General features: G+C 42.0%; 2 protein-coding genes across 2 annotated transcripts in view; both read left to right on the top strand.

Moving 5' to 3' along the window:
* Positions 1-6,471, top strand: part of LOC109922276 (ubiquitin carboxyl-terminal hydrolase 2) — a 28,087-nt gene extending 21,616 nt beyond the window's left edge. Inside the window, exons 11-12 of the mRNA XM_020522290.2 lie at positions 1,215-1,335; positions 2,238-6,471. Of these exons, the coding sequence (XP_020377879.1) occupies positions 1,215-1,335; positions 2,238-2,325 (209 nt within the window). The 3' untranslated portion in view covers positions 2,326-6,471. The remainder of the gene's footprint in view (positions 1-1,214; positions 1,336-2,237) is intronic.
* Positions 6,472-10,498: 4,027 nt separating this feature from the next.
* The window catches only part of LOC109924173 (membrane frizzled-related protein), a 68,090-nt gene continuing 61,432 nt past the window's right edge, over positions 10,499-17,156 (top strand). Inside the window, exons 1-3 of the mRNA XM_048615342.1 lie at positions 10,499-10,558; positions 14,095-14,174; positions 16,363-16,465. Coding sequence (XP_048471299.1) covers positions 14,112-14,174; positions 16,363-16,465 — 166 coding nt within the window. The 5' untranslated portion in view covers positions 10,499-10,558; positions 14,095-14,111. The remainder of the gene's footprint in view (positions 10,559-14,094; positions 14,175-16,362; positions 16,466-17,156) is intronic.

Here is a 17,156-nt window from a genome sequence, read left to right as displayed (position 1 = left end):
AATGGTCTCCCACCAAAAGATCTGACACCTGGCCTGGTTTGTTGCCAAGCACCAAATCCAATATGGCCTCCCCTCTAGTCGGCCTATCTACATATTGAATCAGAAATCCTTCCTGGACACACCTGACAAAATCTGTTCCATCCAAACCATTTGCACTTAGGAGGTTCCAGTCTATATTAGGGAAGTTGAAGTCACCCATGACAACAACCCTGTTACTTCTGCACCCTTCCACAATCTATCTCCCAATCTGCTCCTCAGTGTCTCTGTTGCTACTGGGGGGGTCTATAGAAAACTTCCAATAAAGTGACTGCTCCTTTTCCGTTTCTGACTTCCACCCACACTGAATCAGTGGACAAACCCTCCTCCATGACCTCCCTTTCTGCTGCTGTGATACCATCCCTGATTAGCAATGCCACTCCCCCACCTCTTTTACCTCCCTCCCTATTTCTTTTGAAACATCTATACCCCGGAATATCCAACAACCATTCCTGCCCCTGCGTTATCCAAGTCTCCGTAATGGCAACAACATCGTAGTTCCAAGTTCTGATTCATGCTCTAAGTATCTTGGCCAATATTTATCTTGCAATCCACAACACATCAGTAAGTTGTCATGCTTTCCACATTATAACAGTGACTAAACTTCTAAAAGTACTGCATTGCCCTTAAAGCCCCTTGAGATGTCCAGCGATCATGAAGAGTGTGATATAAATATGACTGTCTTCTCTTCAGGGTCACTGCTTTATTATCAAGTCCATCCAAGTGTATACTCGACACTCATGGTATTAGGAGTTGAAAACTCAGTGACAGAGCTAAATTTTCTCCCCATACTCCAGGCTCTAGGTCCCTTTCTGTCCCTGAACAACTTATAGATTTAGAAACATTAAACTGGTGACTTTAAACATGTTTCTTTGAAATGGACTGTTTGTGAACACTTGAGAGGTAAAGAGGCATTGAGATTAAAATTTCAGAGGAATAGTGGGAGAGGTTAGACCCAGACGTGTCCTAATTCATACCATTTGCAGATGGAAAATGGATAAATGTTTAATCAGGAGCATTAAAGGACAGGATTTAACTGTAAAGAGTCCTTCACTGCCGCATCATGGAATATTCTGACACAAACAGAAAATAAGTAAGGCTTCTCTCATAATTACTGGTTGGTATGAGAGAGACAATTTAAAAACACACTGAAAAAGTATTGTCTTTTTTTTTGGCAGCCCATGCAGTTTACAATCTGTATGCTGTTTCCAATCACTCGGGTACCACCATGGGTGGACATTACACTGCATACTGCAAGAACCCACAATCTGCTGAGTGGTACAACTATAATGACTCTAGGTGAGTTCCAGCAATGCTGCCTGTAGCCTAAAGTACTAATTTACTAAAATCACACATATTCAAGAAAGGACAAAGATGCACTGGAAACATTCCGAGAAGGCTCAGTCACCTGATTCCTAGCATGAGGGCTTTCCTATGAAGAAAGGTTGGTCCTGTATCCATTGGCATTTAGGAGAATCCAAGGTAATCTTATTGAAACACAAGATCCTGAAGGGACCTGATGGGGTGGGTGCTGAAAAGATGTTTCCCTTTGTAGGAGAGACTAGGACCAGGGGACATGGTTTGGATAGGGAAAAAAAAGTGGCCTCTCAGTTAAAAGGGGAGATGAAGAGAAACTTTTAAGGGTTGTGAATCCACACCAGTCTCTTTCCCAGAGAGTAATAGAGGCTGCGTCTCTGAGGTGAGTTGACTCCTTTTGTTAGTCAAGAACCTAAGGGTCAGTGAGAAAGTGATGTTACACCCATTCACGGATCAGCTGTGATCTTATTGAATGGTAGACTAGGCTTAAGGGGCCACAATAGCCTATTCCTGCTAATTTGTATATACATATGATTGTGCATTGCAAATTACACAAATATTTTTTGTTAGTCTGTGGTGGCCCTGAAAGCTGAGTGACTTGACAAGTGAAGGCAGAGGAAGGAGGCAATTCTGTTCAGTAATACTTCATAATTATTGTCCCTAGCTGGAGTGTGGAAAAGATCAGCCAGGACTCGTGACCCTGATTGAGTGTCCGTCCTCAAAAATGCGCATTTGGCAGGAAAAAAGTCTTGCTGCTACCTATATAATCACAAATGTGCATTTCTTTGAATGAAGAATTGCAGCATTCAATGAGCAGTCTCAAAGGAAAGCAGGGGAAGAAGGAAAAATGAAGCATAATTCATAAACGCTCCTTTTCTTTGCAGAGTAACTCCAATGTCATCAAACCAGATACGGACAAGTGACGCCTATGTACTATTTTACGAACTCTCCTGTCCTTCCTCTCGGATATAAGTCTTTGGATGTGAGAACAGGGGAAAGAAGAAGCAGCTTAAACTGTCTCAGCAAAGCCAACATTTTAAAGTGATCATCACGTATGTCCTTATGGTGCAACACAAAATCCTTGACGAGGAGTTCAACCAACCAATGGCCAGAACAACTGACTGCACCAGGACCAAGAGGGGAAAAGGAGGGAGGGACAACACAAAGGGCTCTCTTTCAGAAATTCAGGCGTCACCAGCCCTGAAGTCATTGACAGTTATTTTCCAAAGTACACACCAGCATCTGATGCAGGTGAACCTGGGTCAGATCCACACCTTGCTGATGAAATATTGCCTACAACAGTGAGCTGTTGGACCTGCAGGTTCTGCATCAGCATCTCTCCTCAACATTGTCTTGGAGTATGTTTATTTTCAATTGCAGAATTTTTCTTGCAAGTTTTTTTGAAACATTAAAACAACAGATTTGTTACATAGAGGGATAGAGATGATCTGTTGCTGTTTCAGATCCTCAGTTACAAAGGAATCTGGTTCAGGCTGTTTTTATTTAAATGTTTATTTAACTTTTTGGGATAGTGGCAGTGACTTGCCTAAATTCCTGCCACATATCTGGTTAGAACCATCAGTCTAAAGGGCAATGTTTCTGATTTCCCTAACTGTTCTCTTCAATAAGGAATTACCCCATTTCACTATCTCCATGGTGCCTGCAATATTAAATACTACTTTAAAAATTCACATTTTGGTAAATTTGAAATATAATTTCAGATTTAAAGAAACTAACCATTAGCTCTTAATTAACATTGATTTCCTGAATTGGTACTGTTCTTGACGACTGACAAGTAACATTTTACTTGCCTGAAATAATCAGCTTTATCTGAGTTACAGAGATGTGTCTGTGATTCCTATTTGTTAAACTATTAAATGGGGCTAAAGATATTGTGCAGCTAACAAAAACCTAGCATCTTACTGGCACAGAATCCTTTTATAACACTACCAGAGAAGGTCTGTGTTTTCAGATTCTAAGTGGCAATGACCTCATTGTGTTCACAGTCCTAGTTTTTTTTAAAAGTCCCCCGAGAGAATCTCTCAGATTCTGTGGATAATTGTGAAAACCATGGAGTTGATCAGTAGAGTTCAGGGAATTTGTTTCCTTTGTCTATCTTAGACCTACAGCTGGTTCTCTAGGAAGTGATCAATTAGTGCTGTGTTCCATCATGTTGTCTTGGTTCATTCCAACTTTTCCTTTTCTCTTTTGTTTGTTTTCCTCGTACCTTCCCTACTGCCTCCTTCCCTTACCTCCTCTATCATCGTTTCCTCCAGGACACTGCATCTTCTAGAGATCATTTCTCACTTTGCTTCCTCACTTTATACGTACGTTTTGTTTTTGAAAGACTGTTTGGGGAAAGGAGTTAAACTTAAAGACATAGTGTTAATTGTAATTTTTTCAATGTTTTGGACGTTTCAACTTCACAACTAAAACAGGTAGATTGCTTGACCATAAAGTGAATCCTTTTGGCCTTTGTTGATATCCCAACCCCCATTTTTCGCCATTACACAGCTCCTCTGCTGTACTCAATGCAGAGTCAAGCTCTGGAGAAGGGGATATGGAGTCAGAAGTTCAACAATCAGGCATTATTAGCACAGCGATTGTCTACTTAAATTTTAAAAGATCCTGCAGGGATTTTTATTGTGACAGAGCTGCATGAGATGAGCAGTATATACATCTACAAACCTGTATTTTCTGCTATAACAAAATGGTTTCCAGGGGGAAACATCAATAAGGTCATATTTTATAGGTTCAAATAATAGGATTCTAACATTTTGTCTGCTGTTAACTTTGCCTCCAGATCCTCTCTGCTTTGACATTGAAAGTATAACTTTTGATCTGAGATACAAAATCATATGGAATTGAAGAGATTAGTTTTAGCTTTAAAGGATTGTAGAGCACGTGACCCTGGAGCATTTTCAAACATTGTATTATTTGGGTTTGTTTGTTTGTTGTTCTCTCTCTGCCCAAGATGTAACTGGGTAACTTCTGAAAAGCACACACTGTCCATTGTTCTCGTTGGCATCTGTTTGAGCCAGTCACTCTGTTGATATCATTATTTCACTAAGGATGGGCTTTGGAGGAAAAATACAAACCGGTGGAGGAGTCCGTATCTTCTGTTTACAACAGTGTACCTCTTTCATCTCGCTCTCAGCCTTTACTCCACATCCTTTAATTGCCCTGCATTTTAAATAGCTGTGTAAAGATGATCGATCCTCAAACAGTGACCATCTCAGGCAGTGCCCTGTCTTCTCTGATCAGCTGTATGAAAATATTTTCTGGATGTTCTTTTAACTGGCCTGTTCCAGTCCATTCCACTCCCTTTGTATTCCCCTCCAACACTTCAAACCAGTAATGCTGCTTTCTCCAGTGCAGTATAATTGCTCTGTTCAGATACTCCCTGGCTAACCGTCTAAAGATGATCTTGGTGGGAAGGGGCTTGGCACATGTTTCATAAATGCACAGTTCATCTTTTACTCACCTATACTCCCATCTGCACTCCCAAAACCCATTGTTCTTTAGGGCTTTTTAATTTTGTCTTATTTAAAAGAAACTCTCGTTTTAACATGTTAATTTTAAATTCTAAACTAATGCATGGAGACGTGATGACTGTTCTATTTTGATATGTAGTGAGTTTATGGATGTATCTTGTTTACTGTGTAAACAAGCAATGGATATATTTTATATTATGTACTGAGGCATTGTACATAAGAAATTTTAACTAAATAGATATCTATAGTATATATATAGAATAACATCTGTGTGTATGCACGCACAGTATAAATATACATAAACCTATGCCTTGAAATGACAGCCTGGTGAGCAAGTACAAAGCAATGGTCTTTGATCTTTTTGTACAGCCTGGAATCCTGTTTTGGAGTATTGTCTAATTTATATAAGGAATGTTTTGTTCTCTCTGGTTGTAGAACTGACCATATTCATAACTGTAAGTGTGAAGATCCCGGGGAATAGTCTGGTTGGTTTGATTTTTCTGTACAGTGTGTTTTTATTTTTTAATGTCCCTTTACTCTGATTCTTCCCCCTAAGATCAACCCAGTTTGGAGAACATGCCCATTTGTTTTGGACTAAATATATCCAGTTTTGTTCTTGTGACCAGTTCCCAACTTGTCCTTGTATCACATGCCCTGGCTCTTTTAATTGTGCAATGATCATTTAGAGAAGTGGAAAGCCTGGGTTCCTCTCAGGTGCAGCCTTGTTAATCAGGCAGAGGAATTCTGACCCTTCTGCAATAACACACATGACAATATTCAATAAGCTGAACCATTGTGAGAAGGATATTAAAAATTCTTACATGGAATGTGAGTGCTGCTGGTAAAGCCAGTTTTGTTTCAACCCTTTCTCAACACTTGGGGATGGGCTGAGTCACTTGTTGAGTCATCACAATACGTCTGGTGTAGTGACACTCAAAGTTCTCCTAGGACAGAATCCCAAGGAATGTCCGTGTTTAAACAAAGTGAATTTGATTTGTCTGTATTCAATTAAATGCTTTCACCAGCTCAAACTCTTGATCAGGATCTTTCCTCTCAGTCTGGAGAATTTCACAGCCTCCCTCCTCCTGCCTGGGGAGGGAGGGTGAGCAGAAGACTGATGCTAATTCTCTGTCCTGGTGGATTATAAAGTAACAAGCTCTTTAGCCTGTGGCAAAGTGGGTTGGGGGTTGGGGGTTGGGGGGTGGGGGATGGGGGGGAGGAGAAGAGAGGGAAAGGATAGGAAGAACCTGAGGGTACAATGTGGAACTTGCAATGATGCTAAGGAGCCATGGGCACACAAGTTATACTCAATATTGCAAAACTGGTGCAAGTTCTCTGGAGTAGGAGGTTCCTCGCACTCTGCCCAAACTCCTCCTTCACTGTTGGTATTAATTTCTTGTATTGTTTTATTTTAACTGGAATGTTCTGGAAAAAAAAAACAAAATTGAAAACTGACTCTGCACTTTGTTATTGCTGCGGGACCAGCGCTTTCTGCAGGGCTGCTCAGTGGGTATAATGCATCACCGTGGTTCACTGAAGGGTGTACGCATGCACCTTTTTTTTTTAAAAAACTACTTTTGAAAGAATAAAAACACTGTGAATATTAAAATAACGTTGCCTGCCATTCCCTTGGTTTGGATGTGATTGTCAACTCTTCTGGGAGGTACTGCTGGAGGCTTGTATCCCATTATATAATCATCATGTGATAAAGGCAAATGTGACATGGCTAGTTGTTAGAATTATCATCTACTCCTGATGAAAGAATCTGGTTGGAACTGCATTCCCTGTGAAGGTTACAACTCTGTTTTACAACCCTTCAGTCATGATGTTCTGTACTGGATCTCAAAAGAAGCAACCCAGTCAGTAGGAACTGAAATGAACCAACCAGAGATTGGAAAGAGGGCAGTGGGTCAGTGATTGAGGTACTTCATACGTGGAGTTCCATGGGCGTTGTGGGCTCTGATTCTCTCTGACAGACCGTTCTCTTTTCTGAGCTGTTCTAGGGCAAATCCAGTTGGGTTACATCAATAACATTACTGAAGTAATGTTTTATTAAATATTTGCTATTTTTCCACAAATGCTTTATTTTCAAAAGCACTAGGGGATTAATAGAATAAATTACATGATCTCTGCTTTACAGATTTCCAGTCAGCAAACTGGAGCCCGGTGTCTGGTCTCTGATCTCTGAGATCAGCCTCATTCAAAGGAAACCAGATATCTCCCCAAGTAACTGGCAATAAAAATCTGTCCCTCTCTCTCCTGAGGTAGTAACATGCTACAGGATAGTTCTGGTAACAATTTCAACCAAATATCTTGTCCATGTGGGTTTCTGCCAGGTGCTCTGGTTTCCTCCCACAGTCCAAAGATGTGCAGGTTAGGTGGGTTAGCCATGGGAAATGCAGGGTTACAGGAGTGGTTGGGTCTGAGTGGGATGCACTTCAGAGGGTTGGTGTAGACGCAATGGGCCAAATGACCTCTCTGATATTCTCTTACTTGGTTCCCTTGATAGCACATACTTAACTAGTCAACTGTGACAGCGTCACTGAGTGTGAACATATTCTGAGCTGATTGCTGTATGGGGACTGCAAATTGAACATTGGAATTTCTCTGAAATTATGTAGTCCTCGTGTACATTTGCCAGAGTATTTAGTTCAAATCTATTCATATTTCCTGTTTGTAGAAACAAACCAAAAAGGCAGCAAATAACCTGTGGACTATCAGTTTCTGCAAATGAGGATTCATGTTTTGGATACAGACCTGAGCTCTGAAAGATTAGAGATAGTAAGAACTACCAATGCTGGAGTCCAAGATAATGCAGTGTGGAGCTGGAGGAACACAGCAGACCAGGCAGCATCAGAGGAGCAGGAAAGCTGACATTTCGAGGACTGGTCTGCCTTTTGTTCTTTTTGACTGATTTCTAATTTTACCTTTGTATTCCTGCATCCAAATCTGCATATCACTGCCCCAACCCCAAAATCCTGTCTACATGTAACAGACATAGTCCCAGGAGTGCATATCCATGGAAGTAGAAAGAGAGAAAGTCTCATAGTACTCAAAATCCAGAGGAGACTTTACTGCAATTAATTGAGGATCCTATTTGATAATTTGAACTTCTGTTAATTAAACAGAAACCTTGGAATTATTTCCAGTTCAAATATCAGCTTAGAAAGAGGAATGTGCATGCAATAGTAGTTAACATGATTAATCCTGGTTATTAAAAAAATATTGGGAATTTGAAATAAAACACATTTCTTAGGGTCTTGTGGAATGTTGGTAATGTCCCTACTTCTGGGCCAGAAGGACTAGCTACGGGTCGCACCCACACCAGACATGTGTCATAAGCACATCTGAATAGGTTGTGTAAAATATAGTGATACTCCATTGCAGCGATGTGATTCTCAATGTGCTGGGACATAGTACAGGTAAAGCCCAGTGAGCTGATCAGCCCTTATCGGAAAATCAGTCACTGGTACAGACATGTAAGTGTGCCTTGGTCCTAGTCCTAGCTTAGATAAATGGGAAAGGTTAGTAGCAGTAAGGGGATCCAACTGTAAAGCCACTCACCAAATCTCCACCAAAAAATTATGGTTGACATGATGGTGACCAACCAGCATGATGGTGATTTCATGTAACAGGCAAATCCAAAAGGAAAGGAGGCGACAGAGTGAAACTAGAGAACTCGTGTAGACATTAATTACACTTTCCAACATATTTGTAATATTTAACTATTTCAATGAGACTAAAAGAATAAGCCCCATGTTCTCAACGCTGTGTAATACCTACTGCAAACATCTCCAGTCTGTGCGTGAGCAGAACCCTGATCTTCCTGTGGCTGGTCATTTTAACACAGCATCCTGCTCACATGTCCCCTTGTTTGTCCTCAACATGCTGCAGTGCTCCAGTGAATCACAGTGCAAACTGGAGGAACAACATCATTTCTGATGAAGGGTCTAGGCCCGAAACGTCAGCCTTTCTGCTCCTATGATGCTGCTTAGCTGCTGTGTTCATCCAGCTCTACACCTTGTTGTCTCATCTTCAGACTAGGCACTTTACAGCCTTCTGGACTAAATATTGAGTTCAACACCTTCAAGTCGTGAACCATTTCTTCCTTCTAGCTTGTAATGTGTAATGTGTCCTCCACCGCTTCCCCCACACCTTCCCATTTACTGCCCTTTCAAGTCTGGCAGGAGACACACCATTGTTCTGCCATTCTCACATTCCGATCACTTAATCTGAACTATCAACATCTTGTCTCCACCAGCACCCTACATGCCCTACCCTCATTCCCCGCTTCCCCCCCCCCCCCCCCCCCACAAAGTATAGGATAAATGCAAACCCCTGCACACTTCACTTCAGCTCTTGAAACGTTAGCTTGCTCATTCATCACGGATGCTGTGTGACCCACTGTGATCGCCAGCATTTTTTGTTAGCAATACAGATTCCAGCATCTGCAGTAACTTATTCCTACACTGTGTAATAACTATGCTGAGATTAAGGCACGTGTTTATTTTAGGAATTTTATACAGTAAGGAATCCCTAGTATAATAGAAAAAACTGGATTAAGAATTCTTGAGATTTCAGCATGGGGATTAGTTGTACCCCCACCTCTAATCTTTTGGATGCTGTGCATCCTTTCAGAACTGAGAAGTAAACTTGTTCTGTAGCAGAGCCAGAATCGGGAGATCAGAAATTGTTCACACTTCAGCCTGACAGAGAATTCCAATCAGTGCTTATTATGTGGGTCAATCCCTCAGCCAATTCCCTGGTACTCCCTCCTCACTCCATTTGCTCTTTCCTCCTTTGCTTCCCCGTCAGCTCATCTAATTCCTGCTTTTTATAATCAAATGGAATCACACTTCACTCAATGTCAGACCACACCAAACATTTTGGTTGCAGCTTCTGGGCAAAAACAGAAGTTGCTGGAAAAGCTCAGCAGATCTGGCAGCATCTGTGAAGGGAAAAACAGAGTTAACATTTCGGGTCCGGTGACTCTTCCTCAGAAAGCTGGGAAAACGTCAGTTTATATGCAGAGAAAAGGGGAGAGGGGTGGAGTAGGGAGTAAACAATAGGATAGAGCCTAAAGAGAGAGAAAAGCAGTTGGACAGACAAACAGTTGATAACAATTAGGCTGGGAGGGTGAATACTTGTTAATGGGGCCTATTAATGACTAATAACAGGTAGTGTGTAATAGCAGGCTGTGTGGTAACAGTTTCTGGGCATATTCCTCATAGGCCTAAAGTGAAAGTTTTAGAATGGTGAGCACACATTTGTATAAATGTAGTAGAATACATCACATCAAATCATGCTGTAGGATTCAACCATTTAAGTATTGGAGCTGTGCTGAGTTCTGAGCTGTGCATCCCCCTCGCTCTGATTCTTTTTCACTCCTGCTGTAGCAACTCCTATCAAACATCGCTCAGATTAAAGTAAAACTTCAAGCTATTCAAAAAGGGAGAACAATAAATCCCAAAGTATTTAGCTGCAGTGTCACATGTGACTGGGATAGAGATCAAGTGAGGCAGCTGCTTGAAACAATCTCACAGAATGTAGAGTTCAGGAGTAATTGACATGCTGTAAACTTCAAACATGAGAATCTTTCTGCCATGGGCTAGAATCTTTTAGTTTTATCATTAAATGTGTTGAATTGTAATCTTCGAACTGACGCCAGCAAAAGAGCACCCGACCCAGGATTTTAATCTGTTTGAAAACCTGTGAGTACTGCAGACCAATCATTAAAATTTAATAGAAAGTGGCGAGTTGAGAAAATGAGATGTATACGCAGCGAAGAAAGAGGATGAGAAGGAGAGGGGCTACAGAGGAAGAGAAAATCATGCACAGAGCAAAGACGTAAGGCACAAGACAAAGCGAGCGAGGGAGAAAAGAGCAGAGACTTGGAGTAAGACACAGAGGAGTGCAGCTAGAGAGGTACAGGGAGCAAGATGGTAGAAACATATAAAAGAAGAGAGTAGCGAGAGACTCAGGTAGAGACAGGAACAGTGTAAGGAAGTCAGATGGAGAGAGTAATAGAGATAGAGGTACAGAAATATTTTGAGTCTCTGGAGGTTGCAGAGGGAACAGACAAAGGGGTGACAGCAAAAAGAAACATTTGAGGTTGTAGACTTGCTCGCTGAGCCGGTGTGTTTGATTGCAGACGTTTTGTCTCCCTGCTAGGTAACATCATCAGTGCACATCCGGTGAAGCGTTGGTGTTCTGTCCCGCTTGTTATTTATATGCCTCGGTTTGCTGGGGTGGTTGGCATTACTTCCAGTTCTGTTTTTCAGTGGTTTGTATATCGGGTCCAGTTCAATGTGTTTGTTGAAGGAGTTCCGGTTGGAATGCCAGGCCTCCAGAAATTCCCTGGCATGTCTCTGTTTGGCTCATGCTGTTAAGGATGTGTTGTCCCAGTCGAATTCATGTCCTTCTTTTTCCATGTGGATTGAGACGAGTGAGAATTGGTCATATCTCTTGGTGGCTAGTTTGTATTCATGTATCCTTATTGTCAGTTTTCTTCCAGTTAGGCCCATGTAATGTTTCTCACTGTCCTTGCACGGTATCTTGTATATTGCATTAGTTTTATTGGTTGTGGGTATGGGATCCTTTACATTAATCAGTAGCTGTTGCAGGGTGGTTGTTTGTTTGTGGGCTACCCTGATATCTAGGGGTCTGAGTAGACTTGTGGACATCTCTGATATGTCTCTGATGTACAGTAGGGTGACTATTGTGTCTGGCCGTGTTGTGTCTTCTTGTTGTGGTCTGTCACGGACGTAACAATGCATTGTGCTCTGTGGGTATCCATCCCTTTTAAAAACTCCGCATAAGTGTTCCTGTTCTGCTTTATGTAATTCCAGGTTGCTGCAGTGTGTTGTGGCTCATTTGAATAATGTCCTGATGCAGCTCTGTTTATGGGTGTTGGGATGGTTGCTGGTGTAATTAAGTATCTGGTCCATATGCATGGTCTTTCTATACACGCTGGTCTGCAGTTCCCCGTTGATCTTACATTCTACCATTATGTCTAGGAAGGGTAGTCAGTTATTGTTCTCTTCTTCTTCTGTAAATTTTATTCTGGTGGGGATGTTGTTTATGTGTCGGTGGGTTTCTTCTAATCTTGTGTGTTTGATAATCACAAAGGTGTCATCTACATAGCGGACCCAGAGTGGGGAGCGCTATCCGTTCTAACCTTTGCATTACCACCATTGCTATCAGTCCTGATATCGGGGATCCCATTGGTGTTCTGTTGATTTGTTTGAATATACAGTTGTTGAAGGTGAAGTGGGTTGTGAGGCGCAAATCCCGTAGTTTCAGGGTGCTGTCATTGTTGATGTTGTTGGTGTCGTGCGGTGCCTGCCTTCCTGATTCGTCCAGCAGTGTGGCAGTTGTCTCTTTGGCGAGGTCGATGTTTATGGATGTAAATAGTGCTATTATATCAAAGGAGATCATTATCTTGTCCTCTTCTATCCTGGTGTCCTTGATGATGTTGAGGAATTCTTGGGAGGAGTGGATGGAGTGGGTAGTGTTGTCAACTAAGTATTTCAGTTTTCTTTGTAGTGCTTTGGCTAATCTATATGTTGGTCTGCCTGGTAGTGAAATAGTGGGTCGGAGAGGGACCCCTGGCCTGCATACCTTGGGGAGTCCATAGAAGCGGGATGTGTTGGATCCCTCTGGCTTCATTTTTTTGGCAGTGTGTCATGCTGATATCTCCTGAGTCGTGTAATTTCTTCAGGGTTGTTTTGATCTGGTTCTCTAACTGTGGTGTCAGGTCTATCGCCATCTGTTGGTAGGTGTTGGTATCTGCTAGTAGTGTGTGAACTTTCTTGATGTATTGGGTTCTGTTAAGGATTACTGTCATGTGTCTTTTGTCCATCAATAAGATTACGATGTTTCTGTCTTTCTTGAGTTTTTCCAGGGCTTTCTTCACTTCTGTGTTGAATGTGTTCCACTTACCTTTTCTGCTCAGTGTTGGGACTATCATCTGTCTGATGGTCTGTTGTATTTCCTCAGTGACACCTTTGTAATTATCAAACACACAAGATTAGAAGAAATCCACCGACACATAAACAACATCCCCACCAGAATAAAATTCACAGAAGAAGAAGAGAACAATAACTGACTACCCTTCCTAGACATAATGGTGGAATGTAAGATCAACGGGGAACTGCAGACCAGCGTGTACAGAAAGACCATGCATATGGACCAGATACTTAATTACACCAGCAACCATCCCAACACCCATAAACAGAGCTGCATCAGGACATTATTCAAATGAGCCACAACACACTGCAGCAACCCAGAATTGCACAAAACAGAACAGGAACACTTATATGGAGTTTTTAAAAGGAATGGATACCCAAAAAGCGTTACCTCTGCAACAGACCACAACAAGAAGACACAACACGGCCAGACACAATAGTCACCCTACTGTACATCAGAGACATATCAGAGATGGCCACAAGACTACTCAGACCCCTAGGTATCAGCGTAGCCCACAAACCAACAACCACCCTGCAAAAGCTGACAAAACACATACCAATAAAACTAATGCAATATACAAGATACCGTGTAAGGACTGTGGGAAACGTTACATGGGCCTAACTGGAAGAAAACGGACAATAAGGATACATGAATACAAACTAGCCACCAAGAGATATGACCAATTCTCACTCGTCTCAATCCACATGGAGATGAATTTGACTGGGACAACACATCCATAACACCATGAGCCAAACAGAGACATGCCAGAGAATTTCCGGAGGCCTGGCATTCCAACCGGAACTCCATCAACAAACACATTGAACTGGACCCAGTATACAAACCACTGAAAAACAGAACTGGAAGTAATGCCAACCACCCCAGCAAACCGAGGCATATAAATAACAAGCGGGACAGAACACCAACGCTTCACCGGAGGTGCACTGATGATGTTACCTAGCAGGGCGATGAAACGTCTGTAATCAAACACACCGGCTCAGCGAGCAAGTCTACAACTTCATCCACAACCCAAGCTACAAATCTTCTCAAACACTTTAAAAATAAATTTTTTTTAAAAATATGGCAATTAGGACAAAGACAGAATAAAGTAATATTCAGATTAAATTTGTATTAAGATAGAGGAACATAATGTGATTATATGTAATCGATTATCTTGAAGATGAATAACAAGATGAAATATCCTTTCTTTGGGAAAACTGTAGTCTAGTCAGAAAATGCAATCAATTTTCGGTAAAATTCTTTAGTTGATTTTTACCATCAGTTGGTGTTTCTTCAAATATGAGAGAGAAGATGGAATTCACAGAAATCATTTTGGAAGACCACAGGAGAGAGGAGAGTAAGGTAAGAACAAAATAAAATGCTGGGTGATAATCTCAGATGTTTGAAGTGTGGAATCCCCTTCATAAAGTATTAATTGTTAGAAGGATTAGAACAAGCCCCAGTAAGAATGGAAAATTTAAGTGAATTGGCTCAAAATAAGAGCTGCCATGTCCATGCGGATATCCCTGGTGTCTCCCCCTCATTTCCCCACCATCACCCAAATCATGCTTCAGGGAAAGTGGTCCAGGAGTTGTGATGGGGCCAGGGAACCAGTACACAGGCTGGCAGTGTGAAAATCCTTGCCATCAACCTCTGTTTCTGCCTCAATGGAGATTAAATATCCAGCCCAATATTTCAGGCCCCACTTGAAGTTTGTATTGCTCTCTGTCAAATCTTTCATTGCCTGAATGTCATTTTTTTCTCCATTTACAGGTCCAACCCTATAGACAACCTGTGTTTACCCCCACTCCCAAACCCAATCCCAATGGTCAGTCTTTAAAATATCCATCTCGAGAGACTGAGGGCCACTAAGATGTTCAATATGGAATTGTCCGCAACCAAGTCCATTTCTGTCTTGCCTTCAACATTCACACAAATCAAATACTGGTCAGAACATGCACGCTGGCTAATTAACTCCACCCATAAACCCAGGTTATGGTCCAACAGGTTTATTTGAAATCACCAGCTTTTATGGCATAGCCCCTTCATCAGGTGAAGTGAGAGAAAGTGCACACAGATACAGAATTTATAGGCAGAGAGATCAAAAGATCATACAAATGGTGTGAGTGGAATGTCGAATAATAAGTCTCTGCAGGTGATCAAAAGTGTCAGACAGTGTGAGTAAAGTGTCAACAGATGAATAACGAGCGAAGCAATGATCTTTAATCCAATTAATTGAGGCAGAGAGATAATTACAAAAAATTTAAAAATAAGGTGGTGCTGGAGACAAACTAAATAGTGGGGAGGTGATGGCCTGGAGATATATCGCTGGACTGTTAATCTGGAGACCCAGATAACATTCTGGGGACCTGGGTTCGAATCCCTCCACGGCAGATGGTGGAATTTGAATTCAATTGATATCTGGAATTAAGAGTATAATGTTGACTGTGAATCCATTGTCAGAAAAACCCATCTGGTTCACTAATGTCCTTTAGGGAAGGAAACTGCCATCCTTACCTGGTCTGGCCTACATGTGACTCCAGACCCACAGCAACGTGGTTGACCCTTAACTGCCCTGTGGTCAATTAGGGATGGGCAATAAATGCTGCCTAGCCAGCGATGCCCTCATCCCGTGAATGAATAAAGAACAACATGATAGGTATAAGAGTCACATGCCAAGGTCTAACCAAAGTAACAAGTAAAGCAAAACTGTACAAACTAATTAAGGTTGAGGGATCATAATTTATCAAGGTGATGGTGCCAAAACAGGAGAGTAAGGAAGATTTTACAGATACAGAACTGTGTGGTAGGGCCATGTGTAGCGCGACATGAACAAATATTGACACTTTACTCACACTGTCTGACACTTCTGAACAGCTGCAGACACTTGTTACTCGACACTCCACTCACACCATTTGTATGATCCTTTGATCTCTCTGCCTATAAATTCCGTATCTGTGCCAATCTCTCACGTCACCTGACAAAGGGGCTATGCTCCAAAAGCTGGTGATTTCAAATAAACCTGTTGGACTCGTGTGACTTCTGACTTTGTCCACCCCAATCCAAAACGAACACCTCCACATTGTTCCATCCATAAGCTGACGATGCTGATTATGCATCCTAGTCGAAGTTCTATTCCCCTCACCATCACCCTGGGACCCTCTGGAATACCACAGCACACATTAAGATTAAAACAGAGGAACATTTTGAAATAGATTTCAAGACTAAGGGACACATTTTTAAGATGAGAGGAGACAGATTTAAAAAAGAGATAAGTGGCAAATTTTTTACACAGAAGGTGGTTTGCATGTGGAATGAACTTCTTGAGGAAGTGGTGGATGCAGGTACAATTACAATGTTTAAAAGACATTTGGAAAAGCACATGAATAGGAAAGGTTTGGAGGAATATGGGCCAGGAACAGGCAGGTGGGACTAATTTATTTCGGAATTATGTTCATCATGGATTGGTTGGACTGAAGTGTTTGCTTTCATGCTGTATGACTCTATGACTCTAAGAGAAAATGAATTGAATTAAACATTTTGTTTCCAGACAGATTTTGTTAACCCAGCCTACCAGCCTGACAATACAATCGAAGAACAAGAGGATCAAGAACCTGGAAAACATGTGAAAGCTAATCCACTGAATAGATCAGGTATGAATAGCACGGAACTCAAACCTCAGTTCATCAACGACCATCAATCATCCCCACTCCGACCCCTCACCACTCTGTGGGAATCTGGTGCTAAGGAGAGGGAGTGGGGGAGGGAGGGATGGAGAAAAGATGAAAATGAGGAGACAGTTGGAAAGGGGCTAAGGGAAAGGTGGTTAGGAAAAGGTGGCAAGGAATTTGGGAGAGAATGACAAGTAGGGAGTGAGGAGGAAATGTGGGTAGGAAGACAGTGAAGAAATGGCTAGGTCACTAGGAGTCACTAGAGCACAGTCACATAACCTGCTGCTTGCCTTGCAGGACAACAATGTAATTACACAGAGATAGCAGGAACTGCAGATGCTGGAGAATCTGAGATAACAAGGTGTAGAGCTGGATGAATACAGCAGGCCAAGCAGCATCAGAGGAGCAGAAAGGCTGATGTTTCGGGCCTAGACCCTTCTTCAGAAATGGGGGAAGGGAAGGGGGTTCTGAAATAAATAGGGAGAGAGGGGGAGGCAGATAGAAGATGGATAGAGGAGAAGATAGGTGGAGAGGAGACAGACAGGTCAAAGAGGCGGGGATGGAGCCAGTAGAGGTGAGTGTAGGTGGGGAGGTAGGGAGGGGATAGGTCAGTCCAGGGAGGACGGACAGGTCAAGGGGGCAGGATGAGGTTAGTAGGTAGGAGATGGGGGTG

This window comes from Rhincodon typus, chromosome 32 (genome assembly GCF_021869965.1).
Source record: "Rhincodon typus isolate 14 chromosome 32, sRhiTyp1.1, whole genome shotgun sequence".
Lineage (NCBI taxonomy): Eukaryota > Metazoa > Chordata > Chondrichthyes > Orectolobiformes > Rhincodontidae > Rhincodon > Rhincodon typus.
The sequence above is the reverse complement of the archived record's forward strand: the minus strand, read 5'-3'. Positions and strand labels throughout refer to the sequence as shown.